Genomic DNA, 10,255 nt, shown 5'->3' on the forward strand with positions numbered 1-10,255 from the left:
GACACAAAGAGAGAGAGAGAGAGAGAGAGAGAGAGAGGAAGAACAGGCAGGTAGGGGGAACTCTCAGGAAAGGCTACAAGTTCATGATCAAGGTACAGCAAACTTGGTTTCTAGTGAACATAGTAGCTAGCCAGCTTCTTAATGTGTCTTCACATGGTCTTTCTCTTTACCAAGAGAGACAAGACAGAGACAGACAGACACAGAGAGACTGTGTCTCTTCCTGTGCCTCTAAGGACACCAGTTCTTATGAGGACCTCAAGAGTTATGGCTTCATTTAACCTCCATAAGTCCTCATCTACATTTGGAGCACTAAGCCCCCCAAAGTCATTGAAAACTGAGGCTTAAGACTTCGACCTAAGACTTTGGGAGGACACAAATCAGTTTATAACAGGAAAGTTACGGAGTCAGGAAAACAGAGACCAGACATACTAAGAGACAAGAGGTAATGTCTTGAACATGGGTATATTAGAAGCATACTTGCCTTTCTCTACTTTATTACCTTATTTATTTATTTTTGCTGGTCGTGGGTCCTGAACTCTGGGCCTGGGTGCTATCCCTCAGCTCTTCAGCTCAAGGCTAGTGTTCTACCACTTGAGCCCACAGCGTCACTTCGGGCCTTTTCTGTTTATATGGTGCTGAGGAATGGAACCCAGGGCCTCATGCATGCAAGGCAAGCGCTCTACCACTGAGCTACCTTCTCAGCCATACTTTAAGTTTTTGTAATTTAAACCAAATATAATTTGATGGATGTGAGTTAAATTTCCTATTTTGACTAAGCTACGAAAATGGAGCAGCAGCTACCAAACTTACCTGAGATTGGTGTTAAATATAAACAAGTAAAATGGAGGGATTGAAATGCATTGAACCTCTGTGTCAAGCAGTTTCTGAAACCAACACATCCCATGATTTTTATTAGCCAATAAATTTCTTTTTTAGTGTTTTTATCTAGAATAAAAAAGCTCTGATCCATTGCTGTGGGTATAAAAATAAACAACATTACAGATTACAGGCTGTGAGTAGGCTACTTGTAAATTGTAAGGCCCAAGGGACCCGGGTTTTAGTCTGCTTTGTTCATTGTAGGCACTCAATAAGTATTTATAGGAGAGAATGGATGTTCAGATTGTCTTCAAATCCCAGTCCTGCTAGTAACACTCTGTATAACTTCAGTTGAAGATTCATTTCTCTGGCCTCAGCTTTCCCAATTTGTGAAGTGGTGAGAATCAAGCCCTCAGTCTGAAAGACTCTTGACTCTTCCACTTCAACCTTATTGTGCTCAGAGGCTGTGATTTACCTATTACTGTGGCCTCTCAGTTACAAACAGTAGATACAAATCACTAGTTCTTAATCAACTTATGGCTATTATCCTTAGAAATAAGGTACAATTTAAAAACAGTTCAACTCCACATGCTTAAGCTTGCTACAAACTTAAAAAATAGATTGAAAGTTATAGCGTGTTAGTAATAGAAACAAGAAAACTTGCCTAGGAAAATCAGACTTGGAGGAAAGAATCAACAATATAAAATTAACTATGTGTAAAACTGCATGCTGCAGGATCAGCGTGGACTTTAAAAGCTGATGAAAGACTAGAACAGTGCAAGCGCATCAACCTGCACACAGCTGAACACCCCTCCAGGCTCAAAACCCTAACGAATTAGGGTTTGACTGATGAACCCATCCCTGAATGAAAACTTGCTGTAAAATGTACACAGGAAAGAACTGGTTTCCCTGTAGTTACTGAGCCTGAGCTAGGGATGGAGACAGATATATAAGGAGGTATAAGGAGGCTCACGTTCTCTGTTAAGTCCCAAGGAAAGCGGAAAGAAGCCTGGTTTCCAGCTAGCTACGGCTTTGCCCCCCAGATTCCACCAAATGAATGGTTTCAACTCTGTTAGGTAAGCCTAGCAAGTAGCCAATCCCTGGTCAGGGGATTGGTGGGCTGTAACAGGTCAGACCTGGGCCAAATAACCCAAGTGACGCTGGCCTGTAACAGAATAACTCCTGGATCGGAGATGGTGTGGGAAAGGGTAGGCCTTGGCAGGGAAGGGAACACAGTGATGTGTGGAAAAGGGCAATTCAGCAGACTATGAGGAAGACATGGACCCTCTCTACTGCCCTGTGCAGAAATCTTCTAGGGCCTTATGAAGATTCCTCTAAAGTTCTCACTTAATGAGAACTTGTTGCTACCATGTGCATTTGACCAAATACATTTGGTCATAAATGTTCTCTGGGAGCCTGAGCTGGGCCTCGTTCAAATCAATTAAACGCACCTCGAAGCCATTCCAATCCTTGTTTTGTGACAGGAGCACACTATGTAGCTCACTCTAGCCTCAAATTCACAATCCTCCTACCTGTGTCCCGATGCTGGGGTCACAGGCCTGCACCCCCCTGACCAGTACTTCCAGCCACCAGGGCCCGAACCTGGTTTCTCCACGCCCCCATCAACGCTTCCAACGTGCAGGGTAAAAGGGCCACAGGGGGACAGCGCTGAGTTGACAGCCAACACTGTCCTTATCCTGCCTCAGGAAGGAGGTTGTGAACACTGATAGTTTATCATCGTGTCTCCACCAATACATACGTGGTCAAGTTGTCTTTGGAACACAGATCACAGTAGCAGGGTCAAAGCACAGGTGCAGGGCTGAGGGTGTGAGTTAAATGGTAGAGCTTTGTGCCAACCAAGCACAAAATTGAGTGCAACCCCAGTGATACGGAACAAAAAGTGGAGTCACTGAAGGCAACTAGGTATTTAGCTCCTAGACTATGGGTATATTGTTGGGCCTAGGGCCTATGGCATCCATAATGACACATACCCCGCCCCAGAACTGTGGGCGGGCGGGGAATGAGTAGAGAGGGCACCTTTACAGCTCCTGCCCTGAGCACAGAGCCCTGCTGGTGGTAGGCATGAGCTGCATAAAGGAGCCATACATCTAGTTCCCACATAGCAGGAGCCACATTGAGCTGGGCACAACGGCACGTCCTCTGAAATCACAACAGGAAACAGATGTGAGGACTGTGGGTGGCTGGCATGGCTCCTCGCTGAGCCGGACACCCGCTCAGCTTTACTCTATGCCATCTAGAATTCTCCTCCGGATGCTTTTTACTCAAGGCTAGCACTCTGTCACTTGAGCCACAACTCCACTTCTGCCCTTTTTCTTTTTTGGTCAGTTGTGGGGCTTGAACTCAAAGCTTAGGTGCTGTCCCTGAGCCTCTTTGTGCTCAAGGCTAGCGCTCTACCGCGGAAGCCACAGCACCACTTCCAGTTTTTGAGTGGTTAATTGGAGATAAAGACTCAGGGGACTTTCCTGCCTGGGCTGGCCTCCAACTGTGATCCTCGGATCTCAGCCCCCCAGGTAGCTAGGGACCGGCAGGAGCCACCAGCACCGGCCACTTCTGGCTTTTTGGTGGTAAGCTGGAGACCGTCAGTTTGCTTTCTACAATGAGTGTATTAAAAATGCTCTGTGCTGAGAAATAAGTGTGAAGAAGGGAAGCAGGGCTGCCAGCGGACGGAGGTGGCTGGGAAGTTGTTCCTTACCCCCGGGAACAGCCACCTGGCCAACGGAAGCACGCTGTCCCAGGCCGGCCGGCGGTGTGGGGCTGGGGTCCGGACCTCTCCCAACGGCCCACATGCCGGCGCCCACTTCCGCAACACACCGAGCGGGTGTGGAGGGCTTCCTCGGGCCGGCGGGGTGCCAAGCCCTCTGCGCTTCACGCTGCCCGGGGGTGACTCGTCGGGAGCGTGCACCGGGGCACAGGCGGGGTCCCTGGAGGGGTGACCCGTCGGGAGCGTGCGCCCGGGCACACGCGGGGGGGGTCCCTGGAGGGGTGACCCGTCGGGAGCGTGCGCCCGGGCACACGCGGGGGGGGTCCCTGGAGGGGTGACCCGTCGGGAGCGTGCGCCCGGGCACACGCGGGGGGGGTCCCTGGAGGGGTGACCCGTCGGGAGCGTGCGCCCGGGCACACGCACGCGGGGCCTGCCGGCCGGACCGACGGTGCGTCAGCCTCACCGGCGCTCGCGGCGGGGCGCTCGCCCCGCGAGCACGGGCCCTGGGTTCGAGTCCTCAGCAGACGCCGCCAAGGCCGGCGGCGGGGTCCGGCCCAGGCCCGGGGGCGCCGAGGGCCCGCCGCTCCCCGGCCTTCCCCTCGGGCGGGGCGGCGCGGCGTGCGGAGGGTGCGGGGGACGCGGCGGCCGCGGCCGGGCTCCGCCGGACGACTCATTCATTCATTCGCCCATTCATTCTGCGGGCGCGCGGCGCCGACCACGTGACGGCCCCGCCCCGGAGGTCCCGCGGGTCTGGGGACCCGACCGCGAGCAGCGACCGGCGGCGGCCGGGCAGGTGCTGGGTGGGCGCCGAACGGACGTAGCCGCGGGTGAGGGAACGGCGGCTCCAGCCTTTCCCGCCCAGGCGCGGTCAGCTAGACCGCGGCGCGCGGGATCGGCGGGAGCAGGGCGCGCCGCTCGCCGTCTGCGCATGCGCGCCTCGAGCCCGCCCTGAGAGCCGGCGCACGAGGTCTCACCGCCGTCGGTGCGTGCGCGTCCCCGCGCCGGCTCAGCAGCACGTGACCCGACGCGCCGCCCCGCCCGGCGCTGGCCCGCTGAAGCGGCCGCTGGATTCGGGCGGTGCGTACGTGCGTACGTACTGCGTACGTACGCGCGTGAGCGCGCGCGCCGGCCGCGTGGTTGGGCGCGGCGCCGTTGCCCCGCCCCGCGAGGCTCCGCCTCCCGCGCGCCGGCGTCGGCTGCGTCTCCGGCATTTGAATCGCGCTTCCGCCATCTTTCCAGCCTCAGTCGGACGGGCGCGGAGACGCTTCTGGAAGGTAGCGGCGGGGCCGGGCGGGCCGGGCGCGGGCGGCGGCGGGCGGCAGGGACCCCGGGGCGGCGGCGGGCGGCGGGAGCCGGGCCGGGCGCGGGGAGGGGAGGGGCGGGCGGCGGCGGGCGGGCCGGCCGGGGAGCGGGCCCCGGGTCCTCGTCGTCCTCGTCCTCCCCTCTCCTCCCCTCCCCCGCCGTCCTCCCCGCCCTCCTCCGCGCCGTCCCCCGGCCGGGTCCCGCCGGGCCGCGGCCCCGCGCCGCCGCCGCCGTGGCGCCGCGGCCTTTGTACGGCGCACGTGCCGCAGCCCCGCTCTGTCCGCCCGCAGGATCGCCGCGATGGCCGCGCAGGGAGAGCCGCAGGTCCAGTTCAAGGTGCGGGCCGGGGCGGTGCGGGAGCGCGCGCGGGCCGGGCGGCAGGGCGGGCGTGCGGACGCCGGCGGGCCGGGTGGATGCGGGCGGTGCGGGGCTGCTGGGCCGGGGCGGGCGTGCGGACGCGGGCGGGCCGGGCCGGGCGGGTGGATGTGTGCGGGGCTGCTGGGCCGGGGCGGGCGTGCGGGGCTGGCGTGCGGACGCCGGCGGGCCGGGCCGGGCGGGTGGACGTGTGCGGGGCTGCTGGGCCGGGCCGGGCGGGTGGATGCGTGCGGGGCTGCTGGGCCGGGCCGGGCCGGGGCGTGCGTGCGGGGCTGCTGGGCCGGGCTGGGCCGGGGCGTGCGTGCGGGGCTGGCGGGCGGACGCGGCCCCCCCCCCCCGGGCTCACGGCCGCGTGCCCCCCCCCCCGCAGCTCGTCCTGGTGGGCGACGGCGGGACCGGGAAGACGACGTTCGTGAAGCGTCACCTGACGGGCGAGTTCGAGAAGAAGTATGTAGGTAGGTGCGCGCCGGCCGGGCGGGGGCGCGGGCCCCGGGCGCGGGCTCACGGCCGCTGTCCCCGCAGCCACGCTGGGCGTCGAGGTCCACCCCCTGGTCTTCCACACCAACCGAGGCCCCATCAAGTTCAACGTGTGGGACACGGCCGGCCAGGAGAAGTTCGGCGGCCTGAGGGACGGCTACTACATCCAAGGTGCGCCGGGGCGGCCTGGGGGGCACCGCACGGGGCGGGGGGTGCCGGGCACCGGGGCGGGGGGGGCGGGCACCGCACGGGGCGGGGGGGGCGGGCACCGCACGGGGCGGGGGGGGGCGGGCACCGCACCGGGGCGGGGGGGGGGGGCGGGCGGCCGCGCGGGCCCGGGGACACGCGGAGCACGTGCTGTGTCACGTTGGGGCGGCGGCGAGCACGCTGGCCGCAGCCCTCGGCCGTGCGGTCTCACGCGGAGGAAGGCTGCCCGCGGTGGCCGGCACTCCCATTGTCAAGCCGGGTGGGAGAGTCCCAGAAGCCCGCTGGGGGCCTCCCGTTTGTACCGCGGGCTCACTAACCTCCTCCGAGGCGTTTGGCCAACACCACGCGCTGCGTGCTCTCCGGCTTGCTCTTGTGGGCCATCCCCAGCAGTCTGGAGCAAGGTGGCCTACCCCGGTACAGCCCCCTAGGCCCTTCAGGAATAGGCGCCCGTTCACAAGAAGACAGGCAGGTTCTCTTTCCTGATGATTGGTAACTAGCCAACTGATGATTACCTGGGGGTGAGGCAGTATTAGAGAACTGGGAAAAGCACTGAGATAGGCAGCATAGATTGTTCAAGCTTTTTTTTTCTTTTTTTTTTTCTGGTCGTTCATGGACCAAAACTCTGGGCCTGGGCGCTGTCCCTCAGCTCTTTAGCTCAAGGCTAGCGCTCTACCACTTGAGCCACAGTGCCACTTCTGGCCTTTTCTGTGTATGTGGTGCTTAGGAATTGAATCCAGGGCCTCGTGCATGCAAGGCAAGCGCTCTACCACCTTCCCAGCCCTTGTTCAAGCTTTTATACGAAGTGCATTTGAATCAGTATATTGTGTTAATAGAAGCGTGATGGTGGTGAATGCTTTGTATTAACAACAATAATTGAGCATTTTTAGCATCAGATCTTTGAGTGGCTAGATTTGGATGACTTGGGCCTAATGCACACCCACATGCATTCTTGGTGTGATAAACCTCACATAGCTATAAATATTTTTCAGCCCAATGCGCCATCGTAATGTTTGATATGTATATTTTTCAGCCCAATGCGCCATCATAATGTTTGATGTAACATCAAGAGTTACTTACAAGAACGTGCCTAACTGGCATAGAGATCTGGTGCGAGTATGTGAGAACATCCCCATTGTGTTGTGTGGCAACAAAGTGGACATCAAGGACAGGAAAGTGAAGGCAAAGTCTATCGTCTTCCACCGGAAGAAGAATCTCCAGGTGTGTAGCTTTTAGAGCCATGCTGAGTTACGACCCTTTCCATGAAGCTGACGGATGGGTTTTATGTGTCGGTTTAAATGCCCTCAATAATGACTGCTTCAGTTGTGAGACTTACTGCAAAGGTTCATTTCCTTTTGTTTCAAACAGTACTACGACATTTCTGCCAAAAGTAACTACAACTTTGAAAAGCCCTTCCTCTGGCTCGCTAGAAAGCTCATTGGAGACCCTAACTTGGAGTTTGTCGCCATGCCTGCTCTCGCCCCACCGGAGGTGGTCATGGATCCAGCCTTGGCCGCGCAGTATGAGCATGACCTTGAGGTATGGCCTGTTGTGGGGGTGGGGGGCCGCCGCGGGTGTCATGGCGGTTTCCTCTGGAGCGCTGCCCTTTGTCTCCTCCTAGGTTGCTCAGACCACCGCTCTCCCGGATGAGGATGACGACCTGTGAGAAGGCGAAGCTGGAGCCGGCGTCAGAAGTCTAGTTTTATAGGCAACTGTCCTGTGATGTCAGCGGTGCCGCGCGTGTGCCACTTTATTACCTAGCTAAGCAGAACATGTGCTTCATCTTTGGGATGCTGAAGGAGATGAATGGGCTTCAGAATGAATGTGGCAGTTAAATACCTTCATTTTTTGGACTTGCATACTTAGCTGTTTGGAAAGCAGTTGTTTCCTTCTTGAGTTTCAAAGATAAGACTGCTACAGTCACATCACAATATCCAGTGGTGAAACCTTGTTTGTTACTGTCATTCCCATTCCCTTCGTTTAGAATCAGAATAAAGTTGTATTTCAAGTACCTAAGCAAGCGAACTCATCCCTTGTTTGTATGTGTTTTAGAATAGGAAAGCTTGTGCCACGGGACTGCTTAGGCTGCCTTCACTGGTGATGATTTAACTTGTTCCGTCGGTTCCTCCTTGTGTCTTACTTTCATGTCAGTTGGGATTGTCACCAGTGACCGAAGTTGAGCTGAGTAAATACAAAACAGTCTGTCCCGTCTCTGTTTTGGTCAGGTAATCAGTCCCCTAGGGAAGAGCTGCTTTAAAGTGTAGTCATGTTAGTAGTGGTGACATTTGACCTTTACATCTGACTGGCAGCTTAAGGATTAAAGTTTATGGTAAAAGGGATCCCCGTTGGTTAAATGTCTCCTCAAAAGACAGCATAAGGGGATTGTACTAGACTAGCTTTTATCTCCGTGTGTGTGTGGGGGGGGTGCCTAATAAGTCAGTATTCGGGGAGGATGGCTGGGGTTGCCACTGGCTCCAGTCAGAACTCTCAGCCTTCAAAGATGTGTTGAGAATGAGACCTTCAGCTTTTGAAAGGGTTTTTCTTTTAGCAGTGTAGAAAGGGGAGACCACCGCCCCACAGGCAGAATGAATGGACGCTCTCTCACCGTGTGTTATGGTGACCAATTTTTTTCTTTTCTTGGCCAGTCCTGGGGCTTGAGCTCTGCCTGGGTACTGTTCCTGAGCCTCTGCTTAAGGGTAGCGCTCCACTGCTGGAGCCACAGCACCACTTTTGGCTTTTTCTGAGTAGTTTATTGGAGTAAGAGTGTCACAGACTTTCTTGCCTGGAATGGATGGCTTAGAACCATAATCCTCAGATCTCAGCCTCCTGAGTAGCTAGGATGACAGACGTGACAGACGCCCAGCAGTAACCAATTTTTTTAGAGAACATTTTTTCTAGCATAGTATGTTTCCATGTGTCATTACCATATGTATGATGTGTCCCCATCCAACTTGCCCCTTGTATCATACATGCTTGGATGCCTAGAGATGGCATGGTTCCTGGTCCTACAGGACAGAGAATGGAGTCACAAGGAAGAGCTTACTGTATGTACTGGCCTAAACAGACTGGCCGTATATGCTTGCTACCTTCACAAGCAGGTCTTAGGAGTCTGTATGATCTGAACTTTTTCCCATTGTAGAGATGAAACCTCCCATCAAGACCTTTTACTTCCAATATAAAGCAAATGTGTTTGTAACCTGTAAGTGCAAGTACCTTGCGTTCTTGTACATGTTGAAACAGTTATGGGATGCTGCTCACCTTTAACATGGGGCGGGCAGGGACTTTGAAGTCCCATTGGAAGAAGGAATTGTTGCAAAATATAATGCTTCTACTTTGCCTGTATTTTCTAATTTATCTCTTAGACTTTAGTAATTGTGAGCATAGATCTTTGGGTTTATGGGAGTTAGACCTGATGGCCAATTAGTAGAGTTGGTCCTGGGTGTGTGCAGGATACGAATTTTATCCAGTTAGGTGGGAAAGATTCTTCCTACTTTTTAGTAACAATATGGTGTCTTCGGGGAGTGGGGAGTCTTTGAGTCTTGCTTTGTGGAGCAGTTGGGAGAATCTATGGTGTAAAGTAGAATGCAACACTTAGGAAAGCATAGAGCTTTCCAGAAAGTGGAGACACAAAGATGACGTGTTCTGGTTACATACACCTGCAGTAGCAGTTGGGACTTTTAGGTTCTTTGACAGAAATGACACGAAGGCCAGGTTTGAGTTGTGAGGAGATGAGCTTCTTCCAGAAGCACGTGGCATAGATTCCCACCCCACAGCTGCACTAAGCTGCGCTTAGCTGCCCCCTGCCCTTTGGGCTTGTGGGATCTATGGTCCAATGGTTTCATGTCCCTCTAAACCTGCCAGTGCTTCTCCATCCCTCCACACCTGGCTGATGTCTGCAGATCCGATCCCCAGTGCTTACTGTGGACCTCAGGAAGAGAACTGAGGTTAGAGATGGGTGGGGTGGGGGCCTGGAAAGATGACAGTGCCAGCCAAGTTGTGACTGAGTCATGGTGACAGGACATGCTGGGGGTTTTAGTTCACACTGTCTTGCTCATTTGTCCCAGCTTACTGTCTCAGGAGAGTTGAGTGGACGGTCAGGAAGCTGGCCAGGCGGACCTCAAAGGGAAACCCATGCTCTTGGTAGGTAGGTTTGGCATGGGATGCTTCAGGTTTAGCTACAGGAGCCATGAGTAAAGATCACAGTTCCTGCCTTCAGGAGAACACTGAAGTCCTAGTGCAACATAGACAGTTTATGCCTTTGGTCCGCTTGGAGCTGTCCTGGGTGAGAGCTGGGCAGCCTTGTGCAGGGAGCTTGGTGGTACCTGAAGTGAACTCTGGTGGGCAGGAGCAGACACTGGA

General features: G+C 55.6%; 1 protein-coding gene across 1 annotated transcript; it reads left to right on the forward strand.

The window, feature by feature from the left end:
* The first annotated feature begins 4,646 nt into the window (after positions 1-4,646).
* On the forward strand, positions 4,647-7,912 carry Ran (RAN, member RAS oncogene family). The gene is made up of 7 exons (XM_042672422.1): positions 4,647-4,812; positions 5,131-5,176; positions 5,586-5,670; positions 5,738-5,863; positions 6,930-7,117; positions 7,265-7,435; positions 7,518-7,912. The coding sequence occupies exons 2-7, from the start codon at positions 5,141-5,143 to the stop codon at positions 7,560-7,562; spliced, it is 651 nt and encodes a 216-aa protein (XP_042528356.1). The 5' UTR covers positions 4,647-4,812; positions 5,131-5,140; the 3' UTR covers positions 7,563-7,912.
* The last annotated feature ends 2,343 nt before the right edge of the window (positions 7,913-10,255 follow it).

The sequence above is a fragment of the Dipodomys spectabilis genome, unplaced genomic scaffold (genome assembly GCF_019054845.1).
Source record: "Dipodomys spectabilis isolate Male_0828 unplaced genomic scaffold, ASM1905484v1 ptg000712l, whole genome shotgun sequence".
Lineage (NCBI taxonomy): Eukaryota > Metazoa > Chordata > Mammalia > Rodentia > Heteromyidae > Dipodomys > Dipodomys spectabilis.

Coding starts and splice junctions, on each gene's coding strand:
- Ran (XM_042672422.1), top strand. CDS start 5,141: ATGGCCGCGCAGGGAGAGCCGCAGGTCCAGTTCAAG. Junction 5,864..6,929: donor GGACGGCTACTACATCCAAG/GTGCGCCGGGGC, acceptor TATATTTTTCAG/CCCAATGCGCCATCATAATG. Junction 7,436..7,517: donor AGTATGAGCATGACCTTGAG/GTATGGCCTGTT, acceptor GTCTCCTCCTAG/GTTGCTCAGACCACCGCTCT.